General features: G+C 40.2%; 1 protein-coding gene across 1 annotated transcript; it reads right to left on the bottom strand.

Annotated features, from left to right (window-relative positions):
* Positions 1-14,754: 14,754 nt before the first annotated feature.
* Positions 14,755-23,973, bottom strand: LOC121434977 (armadillo-like helical domain-containing protein 4). Its single transcript, XM_041633983.1, has 4 exons — positions 22,889-23,973; positions 22,528-22,767; positions 16,702-16,779; positions 14,755-14,885 (listed from the first exon to the last, which is right to left on the bottom strand). Exons 1-4 carry the CDS (start codon positions 23,943-23,945, stop codon positions 14,755-14,757), a joined length of 1,506 nt encoding a protein of 501 aa, XP_041489917.1. The 5' UTR covers positions 23,946-23,973.
* Between the last annotated feature and the right edge of the window lie 595 nt (positions 23,974-24,568).

Here is a 24,568-nt window from a genome sequence, read left to right as displayed (position 1 = left end):
AGAACAAGACCAGAAAAATGTATTGTTGATTACACTGGGTAGCGCTATTTTGAAATGATAAAAAAAAATTTAAAGAGATTAAAACACCCGTGCTTAGCCAAAGTTCTATTTGTTCTTGCACTGAGTCAGCCCCTTGCTGGTTTTAGAACATCCTCTGATCTAATCACTGGACACTGTAGGAAGGACTCCTAGTCAGCAGTGCCATTGAACAGCACTGTGTCTACCTGAACTCACTGCCACATTGTATAGTTGTAGCCTCTGTGCAACCTTGAACCTTCAACCACCATGAGATACTTCCAATCAGAATGTAGATTGTGCAGACTGTGCACACAATGTCCCCTCATTTACTATCCTCCCCAATGATCATAGTATTGTTCTCCAAATTTCTTTCAAAAAGGCCAGAAGATGAATTTCTTTAAGCATCCTCTCCCCAGAACTGACTTCCCTCCCAGTGTGGAAGCACACTGTCCTTTAGAAGCAGCCTCTTTCCTTATCTGATGTGCTCTTTTTTGTTTCCTTTATTTCATCATTAGTTTTCATACTATTTATGACAGACAGTGTAATGCTTCACAACATGGATACATCATTTCATTATACTGCATAAATAGAATTTGATGGAGCAAGTTAAGCTGTGAGCCAACCTATAGTGAATCCCATGTGACAAAAATTTTTAGAAGAGCCTCTAGCCAAAAGGGCAGGTAGCCCTCTCTCATTTAGCAAGAATTAAAATTCTGCCAACAATCATACAAGCTTGGATACAGGTCTCCTCTAGTCAAGTCTTGTAAAGAGACTTCACCAGTACCCACCCAGCTAAACTCTTGAAGCAGAGAATGCTGGGAAGTGGTGCATTGCCCTTCACATTATTTTATCTCCAGAACATTTTGCCATGCTAGTGATTTTGCTGCTTGTTTGCATCATGTGAAATGGTCAAAATTTTTTTGGATACTGCTGAGGCAACTCTGTAACTATCAACAATGTGATTGACTAATGGAGCTTAAAGAATTTTCTCCGTGGGAGTAATAAACAGCTTCTTCAAATCCTTCTACAGTTCCAATGACAGATCAAAGATCAACTCCACCAAAGCTCACTCTGGGAAACCAATGAGTTACTAGGCTTACTTCCAGGCTATAGGTGGGGTTTTTGGAAGGGGAACATGGGTAATTTTTTTTCTCTTTGAGACTATGTCTGTTTTATTGTTTTTAATTATTGAATTTATTGAGCTGTACATTTTTCTCTGCTTCCCTCCCTTTTCTCCCCTCCCCCTCAGCCTTCTCCCATGGTCCCCATGATCCCAATTTACAGAGGAGATCTTGTCTTTTTCTACTTCCCATGTAGATTAGATCCATGCATGTCTCTCTTAGAGTCCTCATTGGTGCCTAGGTTCTCTGGGATTGTAATCTGTAGGCTGGTTTGCTTTGCTTTGTGTCTAAAAGCCACTTATGAGTGAATGCATATGATATTTGTCTTTCTGGGTCTGGGTTACCTCATGTAATATGATGTTTTCTAGCTCCATCCATTTGCCTGCAAATTTCAAGATATCATTATATTTTTCTGCTGTGTAGTACAAGATTGTAAAAATGTACCTCATTTTTTCTTATCCACTCTTCAGTTGAGGAGCATTTAGGTTGTTTCCAGATTCTGGCAATAACAAATAATACTGCTATGAACATAGTCGAGCATATGTCTTTGTGCTCATGATTGAGCATCCTTTGCATATATACCCAAAAGTGGTATTACTGGGTCTTGAGGAAGTTTGTTTCCGAATTTTCAGAGAAATCAGCCCAATAATATCCAAAGGAGCTGTACCAGCTTGCACTCCCACTAGCAATGCAGGAGTGTTCCCTTTACCCCACAACCTTTCCAGCAAAAGTTGTTATCAGTGTTTTTGATCTTGGTCATTCTTACAGGTATAATATAGAATCTCAGAGTTGTTTTGATTTGCATTTCTCTGATGACTAAGGATGTTGAGCATTTCCTTAAGTGTCTTTCAGCCATTTTAAATTCCTCTGCTGAGAGTTCTCTGTTTAGGTATGTACTCCAATTTTTATTGGATTGTTTGTTCTTTTGATGACCAATTTCTTGAGTTCTTTATGTATTTTGCAGATCAGATATCTGTCTGATGTGGGGTTAGTGAAGATCTTTTCCCATTCTGTAGGCTGTCATTTTGTCTTGTTGACCATGTTCTTTGTTTTACAGAAGCTTTTCAGTTTCAGAAGGCCCCATTTATTAATTGTTTCTCTCAGTGTCTATGTTACTGGGGTTATATTTAGGAAGGGATACTGTGCCAATGTGTTCAAGTTCACTTTGTCTTCTATAAGGGTCACTGTGACTGGTTTATGTTGATGACTTTGAACATTTGGACATGAGTTTTGTGCATGGTGATAGATAAAGATCTATTTTATTCTTCTACATGTTGATATCCAGTTATGCCGCACAATTTGTTAAATATGCTTTGTTTTCCATTTTATATTTTTTGCTTCTTTGTCAAAAATCAAGTGTTCACAGGTATGTCGATTAATATCCAGGTCTTCAATTAGGTTCCATTGGTCATCCTGTCTGTTTTTGTGTCAATTCCAGGATTTTTTCAGTACTGTACCTCTGTAATAGAGCTTGAAGTCAGGGATTGTGATGCTTCCAGAAGTTCTTTTAATGTCCAGGATTGTTTTGGCTATCTTGGGATTTTTGCTTTTCCATATGAAGTTGAGTAATGTTCTTTCAAGGTCTGTGAGAAATTTTGCTGAGATTTTGATGGGCCTACATTGAATCTGTAGATTGCTTTTGATAAGATTGCCAATTTTACTATATTAATTCTGCCTACCCAAGAGCATGGGAGATATTTCCCCTTTCTGGTGTCTTCTTAATTTCTTTCTTCAATGATTTAAAGTTTTTGTCATACAAGTCTTCCACTTGTTTTGTTAGAGTTACTCTAAGACATTTTATGCCATTTGTGGCTATTGTAAAGGATGATGTTTCTCTGATTTCTTTCTGGGATCAGTTATCATCTTTGTAAAGAAGTGCCACTAATTTTTGAGTTAATCTTGTATTCTGCTACATTACTGAAAGTGTTTATGAGTTGTAGAAGTTCCTTGGTAGAATTTTTGGGGTTGCTTATGTAAACTATTATATCATCAGCAAATAGTGACAGTTTGACCTCTTCTTTTTGATTTGTATCCTCTTGATCACCATTTGCTTTCTTATTGCTCTAGCTATGGCCTCAAAAACTATATTGACTAGATATGGAGATAGTGGGCAATCATTTCTTGTTCCTGATTTCTGTGGGATTATTGTGAGTTTCTTTCCATTTAGTTTGATATTGGCTATTGGCTTGGTGTATATTGCTTTTGTTATGTTTAGGTATGTTCTTTTCTCTCTCCAAGACTTGTATCATGAGGGGATGTTGTATTTTGTCGAAAGCTTTCTCAGCATCTAATGAGATGATCATGTGGTTTTTATCTTTCAGTTTGTTTATATGGTGTATTACATTGACAGATTTTTGTATGTTGAACTATGCCTGTTTCTCAGGGATGAAGTCGACAGGATCATTGTGGGTAATGGTTTTGATGTGCTCTTGGATTTAATTTGTCAGTATTTTATTTAGTATTTTTGCATCAATGTTCATGAGTGAGATTGGTATGTAATTCTCTTTCTTCGTAACATCTTTCAGTGGTTTGGGTATCGGGTAATTGTAGCCTCATAAAAAGTTTGGAAATCTTCCTTCTGTTTCTATTGTGCGTAATAGTTTGAGCAGTATTGTTATTATTTCTTCTTTGAAAATCTTGTAGAATTCTGAGCCGAAACCCTCTGGTCCTGAGATTTTGTTTAGTTGGGAGAATTTTGATGACTATTTTTATTTCTTTAGATGTTATCGGTCTGTTTAATTTGCTTATCTCTACTAGATTTAATTTTGGTAAATGATATTTACCCAGAAAGTTGTACATTTCCTTTAAGCTATCCAATTTTGTATAACACAGGTTTTTGAAATATGATCTGATGATTCTCTGGATTTCATCAGTGTCTGTTGTTATGTCCACATTTTCATTTCTGATTTTGTTAATTTGGATATTCTCTCTCTGCCTTTTGGTTAGTTTGGATAAAGGTTTGTCCATTTTGTTTATTTTCTCTAAGAGGCAGCTCTTTCTCTCATTGATTCTTTGTATTGTTTTGTTTCTATTTTGTTGATTTCAGATTTTGCTTCTTTTCATTCTTAAGGTTTCAAATGTTGTTAACTCATTGGTGTGGGATTTTTTTCCCAAGATTCTTTTTGTAGGGATTTAGTGCTATGAACTTTCCTCTGAAAACTGCTTTCATTGTGTACCATAAATTTGGGTATGTTGTGTGGTCATTTTCATTGAATTATAGGAAATCTTTAATTTCTCCCTTGTCCCATTGATGATTCAGGTGAGGATTGTTTAATTCCCATGTGCTTGTGAACTTCCCAGAATTAGTGTTGCTGTTGAATTCTAGTTTTAAGCCATGGTGATCTGATAAGATACATAGGATTATTACATTTTTTCTATCTCTTGAGGTTTGTTTTGTTACCAAATATGTGGTCAATTTTTGAGAAGGTTCCATGAGATGCTGAGAAGAAAGTCTAGTCTTTTATGTGTAGATGGAATATTCTATAGATGTCTGTTAAGTCCATTTGAGTCATAACTTCTGCTCCCTTACTTCTCTGTTAATTTTTTGTCTGACTGATCTGTCCAATGGTGAGAGTGGAGTGTTGAAGTCTCCCACTATTAGTGTGTGGGGTTTAATGAATAATTTAAACTTTAAAAGTGTTTCTTTTACATATGAGAGTGCCCTTGTATTTGGGGCATATATGTCCAGTATTGAGATTTCTTCCTGATAGATTTTTTTTTTGTGACTAATATGAAATGTCCTTCTTTGTCTCTTTTAATTGCTTTTAGTTTGAAGTCTATTTTGTTAGATAATAGGATAGCTACACCAGCTTGTTTCTTAGGTCCATTTGGATTAGAAATTTTTTTCCTAACACTTTACTCAGAGGCAATGTCTGTCTTTGAGGCTGAGGTGTGTTTCATGTATGCAGCAGATGGATGGATTCTGGGATTCTGTTTTTGTATACAATCTGTTAGTCTGTATCTTTTTATAGGTGAGTTGAGTCTATTTATATGAAGGGATATTAATGATGAGTTATAGCTATCTCCTGTTTTTTATTTATTTTTTCCATTAAAAAATTTACACTTCCTCCCCTCCTCCCATTCCCCTCCCATTCCCCTACTCCCCCTCCTCCCTCCCCCTCTCTCCTTAAGAGAGGGCAGGGAACCCTGCCTTGTGGGAAGTTCAAGGCCCTCCTGCCTACATCCAGGCCTAGGAAGCTTTGCATCCAAATAGATTAGGGTTCCAAAAACCCAGTACATACAGTAGAAACAAGTCCCAGTGCCTTTATCAAAGGCTTCTCAGTCAGCCCCCATTGTCAGCCACATTCAGAGAGTCCTGTTTGATTGCATGCTCATTCAGTCCCGCTCCAGCTGGATTTGGTGAGCTCCCATTAAAACAGGCACACTGTCTTAGTGGGTGGACCAACCCCTCGCAGTCTGGACTTCCTTGTTCATCTTCTCCCTCCTTCTGCTCTTCAACTGGACCTTGGGAGCTCAGTCCATTGCTCTGATGAGGGTCTCTGTTTCTATCTCCATCCATAGCTGGACGAACATTCTATGGTGATATTCGAGATAAACATCAGTGTGATAGTAAGGCAAGGCCAGTTCAGGCACCCTCTGCTCTACTGCCCAAGGACCTAACTGGGGCATCCCCATGGACACCTGGGATCCCCTCAAGAGCCAAGTCTCTTCTCAACACTAAAATGGATCCCTTAATGTAGATATCTTCTTCCCTGCTCCAATATCCACTCTTCTAGCTATCTCCTTTTAATATTTGTTGACAGCAATGTTAATTTCTGTGTTTTTCCCTTCTTTTAATTTGCTGCTGTGAGATCATCAATTGTCTGTGTTTTTGTATATGTAGCCAACTTCCTTGGGTTGGAGTCCATGACTGGACCCACAGAGGTCTTTGGCCCTGGCCCACTCCCTCAGTGGTTGCTCCTCTGTACCTGTCCCTGTGGAGTTTGCTGCCTCAGTTCTGCTCCAGTCTAGGTCACTGGCACAGTCCTGCTTCTGCAAATGACCCTGGTCTCGATCTGCTCCTGTTCCCATGGTGGTCATGATCCCAGGTCTGCTCCAGGCCAGGTAGTTGGCTTAGTTTTTAGGTCATTGGCTCAGTCCTGCTCCTGTGGAGTTCACTGCCTCAGACATGCACTTAGCATGGTGTTGTGTTGTTTTTTTTTTTTGAACATGGGTAATCTTAAAACAACTATATCTGAAGGTGAAAATCTGGCATGGATGAGAATTCCCCCATGGCTGTATAGATAGATTTCCTCTACCCTAGTCTTCACCAGCTTGAGTAATCAGTCTATTCTACCTCTGAGACCTTGAAACCATTTGGAAACAAGATTCATATAATCCTTTGAAATTGTGACTGGATATTCAGGTGAGGATCTAATGATCCCCTCTTACTTCTTTTTGTGTGGAATGCTGATAGACAAGGGGCCCACAGTGCCCATACCCTGCAAGCAGGCACAGCTGAGTCCTGAGGATGGCTGCTGTTATGCTCAGAGGATAGGACTGTGAAGCAAGTGTGCTGTCCTAGTGAAGCCAGCTCCCCACCTACAAATATATTATTACATGTATGGTCATGCCTCTGCATGACAGTTAAGAAAGCCAGTTCTTTTCTAGCTGCCATAAGGAGCAAACAGAACTGGGAGGAGGAAAATCCACAGAGCAGAATGTGCTTGTAGTTGAAGAGAAAAGAATGGCAAGTGAAAGCACTTGCCTAATGACTATGGAGTTCCCTCTTGGAGTAATGAAATAAATGCCTTGGTACCAGAAAGAGGCCATGACAGCAAAACACCATTTGTATTAAATGCCACTGAATTCCACACTTTAAAATGGTTAATGGATAATTTTATGGCACGTAAATTTTCCCCTTTTTAAAAATGTAATATAAGAAAGAAAAATACTCTAGCTAGGCATGGCAGCACATCCTTACACCCTCAGCACCTGGGAAATTGAGGCAAGACAATAGGGAGTTTAAGACTACACTTAGCTATGTAGTATGTTCAAGATCAGCCTAAGATATGAGTGTCTGTCTCAAAAAAGCAAGAGCAGAGGTAGATGGGAAGCTTCAAATCATACATTTAGGATCAACCTGTTTACTTTTTCATAAGGATAATTAAAAGCAACTTAAACCATATCCTAATTCCAAACCACACATTCTATGACTGTTATTGATCATAAAACTTACCAGTGACATTAAAGTTATGTATATACTACAAGATTTATACATAATTTTAGATACATCAAAATATAAAGTTATTTGTGTCCCAATTAAAGCCAGGCCAACAAGATATCTCAGTGAACAAAGATGCCTACTTCATAATCTGAATCCTGAATTGGATACCAGTACCTATAGGATAGAAAGAATGAACAAACTCCTGCAAGTTGTCCTCTGACTTCCAAACATGTATAGTTAGGATTCATGAGTTCACAATACATACGTACATACATACATACATACTTGCATGCATGACTGCAGAAACATATATATGTATATATATATATATATGTATGTATATACACACTAAGCAAACAAACATACAAATAATTAAATGAAAAAACAACCCCAAATAAAGTCAGACACTTTTTAAGTGAGACAGGATGAGACCTCTTCTTGGCCTCTGAGATTTCCTTTAAAAGTTTTAAGCCTCAGGAGACACCGACACGCAGGCCCAAGGGCGGTGGAGACACCGGCGCACAGGCGCAGCCGATGCAGGATAGTGCAAACATGAAACAGTGAAGCCCACACTGAGGGCAGATCACTCCACTACAATTAAATCAAGTAGGTTTTTGGGGGGCTGGCCTCCAGAGTGGTAGGCCTTTTATTGGCGAGGTCCATGGGTGAACAGGGAGCTTGGTCCTGTCCCTGAAGACCCTCCTGAGTGGGGAGAGTGTTCTTGGCCTGCAGCGGGACACAGGAAATGGAGCAGGGGCATTCCCTGGCCCCCTTGAACTCTGGTTAGTCTGCGAGGGCTGGCACCCTCTGCTGGGGCTGCTCCTCCTCTGCTGTGACCTCACTCTCCCGGACCCATCCCAGCTTGTGCCCAGGGGCCTTCTTCACTCCCCCTCCCTATGGGGGGGGGCTGTGAGATCACCCAGTTTAGCCTGTTTGGGAGCTGGGTTGGGAGCTTGGGGCAGAGGGCAGCGGGAGTTTCTCTGTTTTGGTGGCTGGCCTGCAGAGTGGTAGAACTTTGGTTGGCGAGGTCCCTGGAGAATGGGGAGCCTGGTACTGGTCCTGAAGACTCTTCTGAGTGGTGAGAGGGATCTTGGCCCGCGACAGGAACCCATGAAATGGAGAGAGGGCATTTTGTAAGCAGGGCCCCTGGCCAGCAAGCAAACCTGATCCTGCTTTAAAAAACCCATTAGATAGCATCGATAGGGGGAGATGGGCAGACACCAAGACAAGAATTCACCCAACAATCTGAAAAACAACATGAAAACACCAGAACCCAATGATCTTACAACAGAAGGACTTGAACACCCTAACACAGAAGAAGAGGAAAAAAATTGACTTTATGAAAGCAATAGAGTCCCTTAAACAACATGTAAAAATGCCCTTATACAAATGGATGAGAAGTATAACAAAAAGTTTGAAGAAATGAGTAAATACGTAAATGATACCCTGGGAAACCAAGAAAAAAATAATCAAACAGGTAATGGAAACAGTTCAAGATTTGAAAACTGAAATGGAAGCAAGGAAGAAAACACAAACTGAGGACCAGATGGATATGGAAAATCTAGGTCAATGAGCAGAGACTATAGAAACAAGCATAATCAATAGAATACAAGAGATAGAAGAAAGAATCTCAGATTCTGAAGACACCATAGGGAAAATAAACGCACTGATCAAAGAAAACAGCAAAGCCAACAAATACTCATCACAAAACCTTCAGGAAATATGGGACACAATAAAAAGACCAAACCTAAGAAGAATAGGGGTAGAAGAAGGAGAAGTACAGCTCAATGGTCCAGAAAATATATTTAATAAAATTATAGAAGACAACTTTCCCAACCTAAAGAAAGATATTCCTATGAAGGTTCAAGAAGCATACAGAACACTAAATAGACTGGATTAAAAAAAGAAAACATCTCCTCACCATATAATAATCAAAACACAAAATATACAGATTAAAGTAAGAATATTAAGAGCTGCAAAGGAAAAAGGCCAAGTAACTTATAAAGGTAAACCGATTAGACTTACACCTGACTTCTCTATGGAAACCATGAAAGCCAGAAGGTCCTGGATAGAGGTACTGCAGAAACTAAGAGACCATGGATGCAAACCCAAACTACTATACACAGCCAAGCTATTGTTCACTATCAATGGAGAAAACAAGACATTTCAGGATAAGAACAAATTTAAACAATACGTAGCCACAAATGCAGCCCTACAGAAAGTAATAGAAGGAAAATCATAACACAAGGAATCCAACATTGCCAACACTGCCTACAATAACTCAGGCATCTAGTGACCTTTCACCAGCACAACTCAAAGAAGGGAAAAACACAAACTCTACTCCCAAAAACAGAATAACCAGAGTAAACAACCACTGGTCATTAATATCACTTAATATTAATGGTCTGAATTCACGTATAAAAAGGCACAGGCTAAGAGATTGGATACAAAAACAGGACCCAACATTCTGCTGTTTGCAAAAAACACATCTCAACCACAAAGACAGACATCTACTCAGAGTAAAAAGTTGGAAAAGGTTTTTCAAGCAAATAGTCCTAAGAAAAAAGCAGGTGTGGCCATACGAATTTCTAATAAAACTGACTTCACACTAAAATCAATCAGAAGAGATCGAGATGGACACTTTATACTCATAACAGGAACAATTCATCAGGTTGAAGTCTCAATCCTGAATATCTACGCCCCTAATATAAAAGCACCCACTTATGTAAAAGAAATATTACTAGAACTCAAGGCAGACATCAAACAGACACACTAGTAGTAGGAGACTTCAACACTCCTCTTTCACCAAGGGACAGGTCAATCAGACAGAAACCTAATAGAGAATTAAGAGAATTGTTGAAGGTAATGAAGCAAATGGATTTAACAGACATCTATAGAACGCTCCACCCAAATAGGAAAGAATATACCTTCTTCTCTGCAGCTCATGGAACCTTCTTGAAAATTGACCATATACTCGGAAACAAAGGAAACCTCCACAGATACAAAAAAATATCAATGTCCACCTGTGTCTTATCAGATCACCACGGATTAAGGTTAGAAGGCAACAACACTGCTACCCCCAGAAAGCCGACAAACTCATGGAAACTGAACAGTCAACTACTGAACAACACCTGGGTCAAAGAAGAAATTAAGAAAGAAACCAGTCTTCCTTGAATTTAATGAAAATAAAGAGACAATATACTCAAACCTGTGGGACAATATGAAAGCAGTAATAAGAGGAAAGTTCATAGCACTAAGTGCCCACTTAAAGAAATCGGAGAAAGCATACATTGAGGACTTAACAGCACACCTGAGAGCTCTAGAAAAAAAAAAAGAAGCAGACACGCCCAGGAGGAGTAGAAGACAGGAAATAATCAAACTGAGGGCTGAAATCAATAAAATAGAAACACAGAAAACAGTCCAAAGAATCAATGAAACAATAAGATGGTTCTTGGAGAAAATCAACAAGATCGACAAACCCCTATCAAAACTAATTAAATGACAGAAAGAGAACATGCAAATAAATAAGATCAGAAATGAAAAGGGGGACATAACCACAAACACAGAGGAAATTCAGAGACTCATTAGATCTTACTACAAAAGCCTGTATGCCACACAACTTGAAAATGCAAAAGACATGGAAATATTTTTAGAAAAGTACCATATACCAAAGCTAAACCAAGACCAGGTAAATGATCTAAATTGACCTGTTAGTCACAAAGAATTAATTAGAAACTGTTATCAAAAATCTCCCTTCCAAAAAGAGCCCAGGACCTGATGGTTTCAATGCAGAATTCTACCAGAACTTCCAAGAAGACCTAATACCTATACTCCTTAATGTATTTTACAATATAGAAACAGAAGAGGCATTGCCAAATTCCTTTGATGAAGCTACAGTTACCCTGATACCAAAACCACACAAAGACCCAACCAGGAAAGAGAATTACAGGCCTATATCACTCATGAACATCGACGCAAAAATTCTCAATAAAATACTGACAAACCAAATCCAAGAACCACATTAGAAAAATTATCCATTATGATCAAGTAGGCTTCATCCCAGAGATGCAGGGCTGGTTCAACATACGCAAATCTATCAATGTAATCTACCATATAAATAAACTGAAAGAAAAAAACCATATGATCATTTCCTTAGATGCTGAAAAAGCATTTGACAAAATTCAACACCCCTTTATGATAAAGGTCTTGGAGAGATTAGGGATACAAGGTTCATACCTAAATATAATAAAAGCTATTTACAGCAAGCCGACAGCTAACATTAAATTAAACAGAGAAAAACTCAAAGCAATCCCACTAAAATCAGGAACACGACAAGGATGTCCACTCTCTCCATACCTCTTCAATATAGTGCTTAAAGTTCTATCAATAGCAATAAGACAACATAAGTGTATCAAGGGGATTCGTATTGGTAAGGAAGACTTTAAGCTTTCGTTATGTGCAGATGATATGATAGTATACATAAGCGACCCCAAAAACTCTACCAAAGAACTCCTACAGCTGATAAACACCTTTAGTAGCTTGGCAGGATACAAGATCAACTCCAAAAAATCAGTTGCCCTCCTATACACAAAGGATAAGGGAGCAGAGAGGGAAATCAGAGAAGCATCACCTTTCACGATAGCCACAAATAGCATAAAATATCTTGGGGTAACTCTAACCAAGGATGTGAAGGATCTATTTGACAAGAACTTTAAGTCCTTGAAGAAAGAAATTGAGGAGGATACCAGAAAATGGAAGGATCTCCCTTGCTCTTTCATTGGGAGGATCAACATAGTAAAAACGGCAATTCTACCAAGAGAAATTTATAGATTCAATGCAATCCCCATTAAAATCCCATCAAAATTCTTCACAGATCTTGAGAGGACAATAATCAGCTTTATATGGAAAAACAAAAAAACCCAGGATAGCCAAAACAATCTTATACAATAAAGGAACTTCTGGAGGCATTACCATCCCTGACTTCAAACTCTATTATAGAGCTTCAGTATTGAAAACAGCTTGGTATTGGCATAAAAACAGAGAAGTCGATCAATGGAATAGAGTAGAAGACACAGATTTTACCCCACAAACCTATGAACACCTGATTTTTAATAAAGGAGCTAAAAGTATTCAATGGAAGAAAGAAAGTATCTTCAACAAATGGTGCTGGCACAACTGGTTGTCAACCTGTAGAAGAATGAAAATAGATCCATATCTATCGCCATGCACAAAAGTCAAGTCCAAATGGATTAAAGACCTCAATATCAGGCTGAACACACTGAACCTGATAGAAGAGAAAGTGGGAAGTGCTCTACATCATATGGGCACTGGAGATCACTTCCTACGTTTAACCCCAGCAGCACAGACATTAAGGACAACATTGAATAAATAGGACCTCCTGAAACTGAGAAGCTTCTGTAAAGCAAAGGGCACTGTCACTAAGACAAAAAGGCAACCCACTGACTGGGAAAAGATCTTCACCAACCCTGCAACAGACAAAGGTCTGATCTCCAAAATATATAAAGAACTCAAGAAACTAGACTTTAAAATTCTAATTAACCCAATTAAAAAATGGGGCACTGAACTGAACAGAGAATTCTCAACAGAAGAAATTCAATAGGCCAAAAGACACTTAAGGTCATGCTAATTCTCCTTGGTGATCAGGGAAATGCAAATAAAAACAACTTTGAGATATCATCTTACACCTGTCAGAATGGCCAAAGTCAAAAACACCAAGGATAACCTTTGCTGGAGAGGCTGTGGAGGAAGGGGTACCCTCATCCATTGCTGGTGGGAATACAATCTTGTGCAACCACTATGGAAGTCAGTGTTTCGGTTTCTCAGGAAATTCGGGATCAACCTACCCCTGGACCCAGCAATACCACTCTTGGGAATATACCCAAGAGATGCCCTATCATATGACAAAAGCATTTGTTCAACTATGTTCATAGCAGTATTATTTGTAATAGCCAGAACCTGGAAACAACCTAGATGCCCTTCAATGGAAGAATGGATGAAGAAAGTATGGAATATCTACACATTAGAGTACTACGCTGCGATAAAAAACAATGACTTCTCGAATTTTGCATGCAAATGGATGGAAATAGAAAACACTATCCTGAGTGAGGTAACCCAGACCCAAAAAGATGAACATGGGATATACTCACTCATAATTTGTTTCTAGCCATAAATAAAGGGCATTGAGCATATAATTTGTGATTCTAGAGAAGCTAAATAAGAAGGTGAACCCAAAGAAAAGCATATAGTATCCGCCTGGATATGGGAAGTAGACAAGATTGCTGGGCAAAACCTGGGAACTTGGGGTGAGGTGTCATGGGGCTAAGAGGAAATGGGGTGAGAAACGTGAGAAGGAGAGAATGGGGGGGACCTTGGGGGAATGGGATGTTTGGGATAAAGGAAGGGTGGACACGGGAGCAGAGAAATATATATCCTAATTAAGGGAGCCATCTTAGGGTGGCAAGAAACTTTACTTTAGAGGGGACTCGCAGGTGTCCAGGGAGATGTCCCCAGCTAGTACCTTGAGCAACTGAGGAGAGGGAACCTGAAATGACCCTATCTTATAGCCATACTGATGAATATCTTGCATATCACCTTAGAACCTTCATCTGGCGATGGATCGAGATAGAGACAGAGACCCAAATTGGAGCACCGGAATGAGCTCTTAAGATGCAAATGAGGAGCAGAAGGAGGGAGAACATGAGCAAGGAAGTCAGGACCACGAGGGGTGCACCCACCCACAGTGACAGTGGAACTGATCTATTGGGAGCTCACCAAGGCCGGCGGGACTGGGACTGAATAAGTATGGGATGAAACCGGACTTTTTGAAGGTGGTGGACAATGAAGGCTGATGAGACGCCAAGGACAATGGCACTAGGTTTCGATCCTAGTACATGAACTGGCTTTGTGGGAGCCTAGCCTGTTTGGATGCTCACCTTCCTGGTCCTGGATAGAAGTGGGAGGACCTGGGACTTCCAGCAGGGCAGGGAATCTGGACTGCTCTTCATTCTCGAGAGGGAGGGGGAAAGGATTGGGGGGGAGGGGGAGAGAGGGGTGGGGGAGTGGGGGGAGGGGCGATGTGTGCGAGGAGGGGGAGGGAAATGGGAAATGGGGAGGAGACGGAAATATTTTTTTTGCAACAACTAAAAAAAATTAAATAAACAACAACAACCAAAAAAACAAATACTACAAAATAATCATGTTTGTCTTGAAAACCAATTGTTAAACTCAACAGTGAGCAGTATGAACCTTGTGAGATTTTGTGTTTTCTGTAAAATCTGTGTTTTAAATTTGTAACACCACAGTTATAATCAGATAGCCACCATGTTTATTTAGAATAAAAGTTGAGGAATTGTGGTTAATAGTTTTTTTTGTAAATGTGACACAAGCTAAAATCATCTAGGGAGATGGAACCTCAATTGAGTTGATTCCTCAATCAGATTGGCCTGTAGGTAGGTCTGTGAGATTTTCTTGATTAATGATTGGTGTGAGATGGTAAGCACATAGTTCTGTGCCATCCATGGACATGAAATTCTGAGTTGTATTAAAAGCAGCCTGAAAAGCTATGAGAGGAAAGACAATAAGCATCAATTCACCATGGCTTCTGCTTCTGTTCCTATCTCCAGCATCCTTGAGTTCCAGCTTTGATTTCCTTCGTGATGAACTAAACTATGAATATACTCAGTCTCCCCAAGTCTTTTGGCCAATTGGCAGAAAGCAAATAGGACAGATACTATAAATTTTGTAAACTAATTTATATTTTCAAAGTTAAGAAACTTCCTTACTTCTATTTCGAGAGGTCATAAAATGTTTATCTGTTAGAAATTTCATTGATATAAAAACAGAACATAAAGAAATTGCTTACATATTTTTACATCATAATATTAAAAATGAAAACTGATCATTTTGATATTCTTTACTTTCTATCTTCTATATCACCGAGTAAAACACAGCATTGTCACCTGAGAGGCAGATGAATTTGGATCTTAGTCTCCCAGTGGGAAAGTAACTGAAGATCTAGAAATAGTTGTACCAGATTCTCAATCCAGTGCTACATGAATAGCCAAGTGGAATACTCAGGAAGAGTGGCCATCACCTGTGAGAATACAGCACCAGCACTGTTAGAAGTTAACATTTACAACTTAGCCTCCTCAGTGCTTCAGGTGGGGTGTGCTGAGTGAGCTAAGGGTCCTAAAATAATTGGTTTCACTGACTTTAATTTACCAGGAATATTCAAGTTCCCCTCCTCACTGTGGATGAACTAAATAAAGCCTCTAACTGATGACAGTTTTTTTTTTCTCTTGTGATTCTACTGAGATGTAAACATAGCAGTCACTGTGACAAGGAATTCTCCTCAGAGGACAGAGAAGACAAGAGAACAGAAAACAGAAAGCATCCACAATTCTTCATTGCCCTCTTTCCTCTCTAAGGATCCCTATATAGGTGTTCTTCTATTTTTATCATGTAATGTTTTTTTTAATTTGTAAAACAAATTGCTTTTTCATTGGTATGCAGCTCCGTGGAAGAGCACATGCCTAGTGTGTGCAAGGTCCTGAGATCACTTCCTAGAACCACGAAAGACAAAATTTTTTCCTCTGTTCTTACACTAGCCTTAAGTTTGTAGGGTTGAATACACGTAACTGTTCTCAAATTTTAACAAATTCTTATTGGTCATTTGATGGATGCTGACTCTGGCACCAGAGATACAGGCTCTGGTTCCTAGGAACCAACTTCCCCCTCAAGAAGGCACAGGGGAAACATGGATACAGCAGTGGGTACAGAGACTACATTCTGAGAAACATTCTCAAGAAGCTCGTAAATGCCAGATGCTGGTATTTCAGATGATGAAACTGAGGAAAGGTTTTCTCACAGTATAAGGATTGAATACCATGATAAGAAACCCTCTTGTGTAACTGAGATCAATATTGACAGGAAGAGCAGCATCAGGAGAGGGACTAGAAACACCAAGACCATTACTGCAGGTATGTACAGGCTGTGTTCAGAAACTAGCAGAGAGGTCACTGAGGACTGGGGATGGGGTGAGGAGACACTAAGGATATTGGAAAAGATAGGGCTAATCAGACTTACAAATGGGATTTGTGACACATGGTGTGGTGGCCATGGCAATGACATCCACATGCAAAGGCCACAAGTCCAGAAAAGGTCAACATACAGAAATTTTCGACAGACAGCATCAGGGACTCAGTGCTTGCTCCTTTTAGTTTGCTATGAGTGAAAGGAACCATAAGAGTTGACAGTGCAAACTGTCAAGTCGGGATGTACCCCCCTCCACAGAGTGTTGTTACCTAGCATGCATGAAGTTCTGGTTTGATCTCCAGCACCACATAACACTCGTGTGGCAGCACATGATTGTAATACAGCACTTGGGAGATGAAGGCAGAAATTTCAGAAGTTCAAGGAGTTGGAAGTTACTATGGGCTACATGGAACCCTGTTTCTTAAGGAAGAAAGGACAGAAAGTGAACTATAATATTGAGCAACTGTATTAGATAACTATTCAAGAAGATTGAGCAATACTTGGTGATATATCATATACTCAGAGATAAAATAAATATCTTGTTACACATGGCTAGGAGAGAGAAAAAATGTGTCTAGACAGTACTCTCTCTAACCCAATTTCATCCGTCTGGCCTCTCTGTGATAGAACATCTGTCTTAGCAGCACCTTCATAACCCACACTGACGCTTTGTTATTCTAAGGGGTTAGCTTTCCAGGAACTCAAACGTCTTGCTGAAATCATCCCATAAACACATGTTCCTAGCTGAACAAGGAGAGGATAACACGCTCTGATTTACCTACAAGCTGCTGATCAAACAACCACAGTGGGTGCTCAGATAATATGAGAGCAGAGCTTAAAATTAGTTTCTTCAAAGCCAAAATTGTTGCCCTTTAGGTCAGATCTTGTTTTCACTATTAATTACAAATATATCTACAGTCTGTGGTCACCAAAACTCAAGCTTTAATTTTGTTCAGAACTAGACAGGTACAAATTTTACTGACCTTCTCATAGGCAGACCTCAGCAAAGGCTGACCCAGGTTCTCTAATGTAGACACTTTTTTGTCATGTCCGAAAAACCAAAACACAGCGAGCACTTCCAGGCCGTCATTAACACATCATGGGAGTGAAGACGGCTTGCACGTGTGTCATTCCAGCACCAGGACAGGAGCATGTCTCGTCTGCGTGACTCGGGACAGCTCCTCGCCTGCACCCTCTGCCTTCTTAGAGCAGTCATTTTTCACCTGAATCCTCACCTTTGGCCATTTTTTCATTAGTTTATGAGGCAGAGATCTCTTTTCAGCGACTTTCCTTCCCCTCTCTAGGCTGCAAACAGGATCTAAGGTAACAATGCATGTGAAAGCAGATGAAGAAGGGAACTTCCTGAGCTGAGCCGTGTTTGTCTCTGTCAGGTCCCTCTGAATGGGGACAGCTTTCAAGTGAAGACATGATTTGTAGTATCTGGGAAGACCATGCCAATAGATTTTCTAAAATGTAAAATTAAGGGACAAAATATCTCAGTAAATAAAAGTCATTACCATATAAACCTGATGTTCAATCCCCAAAACCAGTGATGGAAAGAGAGAACCAGCTCCCATAAATTGTTTTTTGACCATACACACAAACACAACACACACACACACACACACACACACACACACACACACACACACAGAGAGAGAGAGAGAGAGAGAGAGAGAGAGAGAGAGAGACATGGCATTCATACCCTCCACTCACATATATCATATGTGTGAACATGCACACACAGCTAACCATATTAATAAACTGAATTTTTAAATTAAAAGTAATGTTGGTTAAAAATGTTTTTGCATGTGAGAATAGCTAAACCCCTCTGAAAGGTACTTTTATATCTAGATTGTTCTTAGGTTGAGCATAAAATTGAGTGTGAAACTTAAAATCCAGACAAGGAAAACTTAAATTTGCTCTAAGGATAGGAAACAGTTCTCCAGCAGATGGCTCTCTAAGAACAGAGGAAGCCAAAGAACCTCACACATTCTGAACTACCACAAAATCCAGCTGCTCAAGACTCGTAAACTGGTCCTGATTCTAAGCCAGATGTGAAGATGCCAATGGAGACATTGTATGCTGACTGTTACTGTCTATGAGAGCAGATTCATTTGGAGTGTGCGGGGTATAAGTACAAAATTAAGGCGAGACCTGGTGTCACATGTAATCTCAGCTCTAAGGAAGTGGAGGCAGAAGAATCACCAGTCTGAGTCCAATCTGAGCTATATTGCAGGATTCTGCCTCCAAAAATTAGATAGTTACTTACAACAGATAACCATCTGAATTGATCCCTAACACACAAATGAGAATGTCCCCATGACAGTAAAAAGACTGGGCTTTTCTTAGGTCTGGCACCACTACGCTTAGGTTTTCCTCCTGACAAATCAAACCACCTGTCTGGACCAGACGTGGTGTGCTCTCCTGCAGCATACGCCACTTCCTCCTGTCCTCCTGTCTTGAGCACTGCTGTTATCATGTCCTCTACCTGCCCCCAGGGTGACTACATAGCGAGATGTGCTTTGCTATAAGGATGAGGACCCAGAAGTACATAATAAATGATATAAAATTTTGGGACATGAGGTCATCAATCATGAAACTAAGTCATATTACATATTACTCCACAAGTAATATTGTATACAGTATCACATTAACTCCTCACAACCCAGGTGGAAATATCAAAGTCTTTGTTTTACATGTGGGAAACTGACGTCTAAAGATGGTAAAAACTTTGGTAAAAATTCAGTTCAGTTTCACAGTGAAGCCAGGACTTACACTCAAGTGAATCCATTGGAAACCAGAAGCAGGGAAGTTTTCCCAGGACACTCTGTCACTCAGTGTTGGAGTTGGTTGGTCTGAGAGGCTCCACAGAGAGGGGTTTGCGCAGAACTAATTCTGTCTCTTTCTCCACTTTTAATTTCATTGCTCAATTTTTGGAATAATGCAGTTCCAATGGTTATTTCCCTACAATACAACAACGTTAATATTCTGTAGGTGAAGATAGTCTTAAAATGTGTAGAAATGAATCGGGCTTTGTCTTGATTAGCTCTGATGACTGTCGTCTTGACACACAGCCTAGAATCATCTGAGGGAAACTGTGTAGACAATATGGTCCGTGGGAAACTATCTTGATTACTAATTGATCTACTAGGCCCCCGACCACTGTGAGGCAGCATCATTTCCTTGGCAATATAAAAAAAGCTAATTTAGCACAATCCTGCCAGGGAGCCATTAAGCAGCATTCCATCCTGGTTTCTGCTGTTTTTCCTTAGCTGTGAGTTCCCTGATAAGAGACATGCCTGCTTCCCAGTTCCTGCCTTGAGTTCCTGTCCTGATTTCCTCAATAATAGAATGTAACCTGTAGTAAAAACAAATCCTTTCTTTCCCTAAATTGCTTCAGGTCAGAGAGTGTTTCATCACAACAGGCATGATGGCACTAGAACAGGATTCTATTGGAGATGGGATTGTCTCTGATAGTTCCAAGGTGAACTGTTGCTTTTTCATCATTGTTCTACAAAAATGATAGGAAATACATTCATATATGTGGGAAACCAATGAGACCCTTCATTTTAGTAGCTTGGCTATACGAAGAAACACTAGGAAACATGGGCAGAACCTACCCAAATCAGAACAAATATGATGGTTTTAAAACATCTTATATAGGCATTTAAATAGATCTATCACATCTTTTCTGATCTTTTCCTGGATGCAAGTAATGCCTAAATTCAAACATCAATAGGTAATATAAACCAAATACGGTTGCTCATGCCTGTAATCTCAAAACATGGAAGGCCTATACAGAAAAACTATCACAAGTTTAATGCCTGCCAGGTTATATAGTATGTTTCTGGGTAGTCTCAGCTACTGAGAGAGACCTTGCCTTAAAAAATAAAATAAAGTAAAAAACAGAGGTGTTATAATATCCACTAGTAACATCCACTGAACTCAGCCAGGCAGAGTATAAAAAAATCTTTTGAAAAAAGAAAAAGAACTTCCTACACACAAAGCTGTACCTCCTCCCCTGTCACAGAGAAAGAATAATTTCAGGGCACCCTCTGTCCTTGTTCACCTAGGACATGGCTGACTTCCCATGAGCTTCCCTGTGCTCTGAAATAGCATGCCTGTAGCTCCAAACATTTGCACCTCCAACTCCTTGCCCTTCAGGGTGCTCACTGAAGCAGTCATGTGACCGTGGGCACTGTCTCAGTTCTGAATGCTGTTTGTGGATGTGCAGCTATGCCTCCATTACAGTTTTCATGGCTAAGGTCGAAGGCAGAAATATTGGGCGCTTAAAAGAATCTCATGCTGGCTCAGAACTGAGAGATAGATATTTATTTAGGGGGAAAACTTAAAAATCAGGATTATCTGCTTGAACGGTGGATGGAGATCGGATCCAAAACAAGCCAAGCGGAAGGAGCAAACAGGAACAAGCGGGGGCAGAGAGAAGAGAGTGGACACACTTAGGCATCCAGGTAAATAGTCTGTGAGGACACACCCCAGTAGGTGGGTAAACATTCCTGCAGCACGTCCCCTTTTTGTTTAAATAAGAGAGTTCTAAACCTAATACAAGAGTATATACAATAAGAACAAATATCCTATTCTAACTAGCTTAAGTCTTATATAATAAATAACTTGGCCAAGTCATGAGCGGAAAGTAACTACACTAATCTAGTCTTCAACCCCACCGAAGATCCAAGAAGAGAAATAATGTTACTTGAGTGAGTAGGATGTGCAATCAAGCAACTTCCAAAATGTGCAACAAATGGCAGAGACAACTGGCTAGCTGGACAATCACCCAAAGTCTCATTTGCAACATTGAGCCAACCAACTTTGACTAAGGCCAAGAATAACTGACAGACTATTTTCAAAGGCAAGAAATTTTTTTAAAACCGTCATACCCTGTCTTGGCAAGATTTGACAGTCCTGCTTATCCATTTCCCGATACAATCTGGCATGAACGTCTCTGCATTAATTAGCAAAGAGACTGTTTATATCTAGACAGTAACTCAAAGTTTTTCTTAAGAGAATAGCCCAGCACAGACAGAGTAGCTCTACAAAAACACAGTACACTTTTAAATGTTCATCAACCAACCAATCAATCAATCAATAAATACAGCTCCTCCATTTAAGCCTACTATTCTCATCGAATTTACACAATGAAACCAACTAAGACACCCATTTTAATGTTAATGTTGTAAATTTAATTAGAATCACTGGGAGACACACAAGGTAGAGGGAGACATGAAAAGTCTTTCCAGAATGAATCTAATATTCACCTATAGTTAAGGGTCACACACATATATACATATATGTATGTGTGAGTGTATTTATGTATGTGATATATATACACAAATATATGTATGTATACATGTATATACAGGTGTATATATGTTTGCATGCCAGGGGCAGTAAATTTGTCTTTTAAAGGACAGTGCTATGAATGCATTGAGCTTTTGGTGTCATTTAGTATTTATTACAGTTCTCAGTTTTGAGCTATGATCCCAAAGTAGCCACACACAACATGTAAACGAGACCTGTAGTTGGACTCCAATAAAGCTTCACTCATAAACACTAAAGGTTAACGTTTACATAGCATATCCATGTCAAAAATATTGTTCCTGCATTTTTGTTCAGCCATTTAAAAAGGTAGAAACCATTCTTAGACCACAGGCGTGGGAAAACAGTGGCAGGCCACATTTTACTAGGCCAGTTTACCTAGTGAATTAAACTCACATCTTCTTTGTCATTTCTGAAATATGTGCTCAGAGACAAGGGTGTCTTCATGGTGAATTCACCACTTAGTTCAGCTCCTCTTGTCATGTCAGCCCAGCTACACACAGAAAACATTTCATCACCTGCAGAGAGACACAATCTCAAATCACAAATCTGATTTCAAAATTAATACCCAAAAATTAATAATATGTACTTGTAGTAGTAATTATAGATACATTGAACTTGGAGGTGGTATAGGCTGAAGGAGATTAGGAGAACAAAACTGAAGATGTTGGGGACCTCACATTTCTACAAGCAAAGAGAGTTGACCATCTTCCCAGGTAGGAACACATGCATGCTGGTGAAAAAGCCAGGTGCCTCATTCATCCCGGTAATTCACAGTAAAGGTCCACACTCCTACTCCAAACACTGAACCCACACTCGTGTACTGACCTTCCATGGAAGAGGTAACTTTGAGAGTCAAAGGGACAACAGCTGTGGAGGCCGGAGTGGCCAGAGACTCCCATCTCCTGGAGAGCTCGGTGGCACCCACATCAGCAGACACAGGAGAGGGGGATGGCATACCCTCTTCAAGCTTACCACTGCCTCTGGGGACCTCAACGTGCTCTTGTGTCACCAAGGCTAATGTGGGGTCTGGTTCTTGTGTGGCCATTGTCATCTCTTGTGTGATGTCTGCAAAGGAGGGAAAAGTGTTTAAACAAACCAAATTACTATACATTAAAGCCACTAGGATGTTATAAATTGAAAATCAGCAAATACTGATATCAAAGTGCCACCCTGTTAACCTCTGTGGAAGTGGGGCTCCCCTCAGTCCCTTCAAAGCTCTCTTGTGCTCCATGTGGTGGCTCTGTTCTCACCCGAATCTCTGCATGGTCTCCTGAATCTGTGGTCCTTGCCTGACTTACACTCTCAAATTTGGTGTCATCCCACTCATCACTTGGGACAGAAGAAACCGGAACAGCTGTGCTGACACTCACTGTGACCTTGAGGTCCCCCAGAAGACTCTCAGTTGATGGATCAATATTCAGAGCATCCTTAGGGGTTGTTTCCAAGTACGTGGTGGCAGTGGTCTGCACATTGTCATCTGATTCCTCCGAGGGCCTCTCCCCATCATGCTCTGTGTCTGCTGTGGAATCGACCCCAGGAAAGGCAGTCGTCCTCTTGGCTGCATCTGCGTCAGCTTTCTCTGTTCTTGGACTGGCAGCTAGCATTTCTTTGGTATTTATATAAGATGAAGGTGTATGTCCCAAGCTAACTGCTTCCTGACTTTCAGTTGCAAACAACTGATTATCCACATACTTCAGGAAGTCACGTGTTACAACTGTGATCCCTTCTACAATGGGCTGGGTGCTAGAGCTGCTCTGGGGCCCCTCCTGGTGAGGATTAAGAGAAGCAGGTGAAGAGACAGCAATGATTGACAAGGCCTTGGGAAGTCTCTGTTCAGAAGACTTTCCTTCAAGCTGACTGGGACCATGCCCTTGTTCACTGGCGGCTGAGACCGCTGGCTCAGTGGAAGACTGAAGATCAGGGATGTTAGGATTCAGAAGTCCAGCTCCAGGGCGGTGGTGTTCTTTGTTGACCGAGAAGACTTTATTTAATGGCATCACAGATGGTCCCACAGACAGTACCATAGGAGCTTCAAAGGATGTCTGCTGGGACATGTGCTCTGGAGCAGAGGAGATGTTTTCTTCTTCACCTGTTTCCATCTTCCAGGACTGCTCTGTCTGGGCATAAGCATGTGCCATCTCCCTCTTTTCCACTTTTGGGAAAGCTAGACATTGTGTGGCTAAGGTAAGGAAGAGAACGCTACAGAAAGGCACAGAGCTGGGCAACAGAGTCGGTCTGCTCATAGTGGAAGAGAAATACAGGTTGCAGGAGTTGACAGTTCCAGCAATCAAATCCTGTAGAAAAGTAAAGCACAGTACACTGTTATGTGGAGATATCTTGTACATAAGTTCCTTTAACTTAAGTCTGAAGTACAATATCTCATTGACTTCCTCCCAGAAAAAAAAAGAGATAGGAGGTGGCTGTTCTACTTCTTTGTCCTCTTGAGACATGGATAACCCAGTTCACTTTTCCCCTGTGAATTCTGCAGACAATTTAACTTAAAGCTCCCTAGAAAATGGTACACAAAATGACTGTAGAAATAGCACCATGTCTAGGAGATAGAAAATAAGTGTTACAAATACATTTAAAGAACTCTTGTGGTTCTGCGGTGTGTATGTTTGTGGCCCTAAAATTCACGTGAGGCCTAATAAGGACAGTGTTGGGAGAGGAGACTAAGAAAATTTGGTCATCAAGGCAGATCACTGATTAATGAGACCAGGTTCCTTGTGAAAGAGCCTTCAGATATCCCCTTCCCCTCTTGCCTATCATGTGAGGGCACATAAATACTTGGCTTCTGTGAACTAAGACCTAACCAGATACCACAGCTACTCTTGTCCTTAGCTTGGACTTCACAGCGCCCAGAAAT

Source organism: Microtus oregoni, unplaced genomic scaffold (genome assembly GCF_018167655.1).
Source record: "Microtus oregoni isolate MIOR12 unplaced genomic scaffold, Mior012 000045F_ref0000178, whole genome shotgun sequence".
NCBI lineage: Eukaryota > Metazoa > Chordata > Mammalia > Rodentia > Cricetidae > Microtus > Microtus oregoni.
Note: the sequence above shows the minus strand (reverse complement) of the source record. Positions and strands in the feature narration are given on the sequence as shown.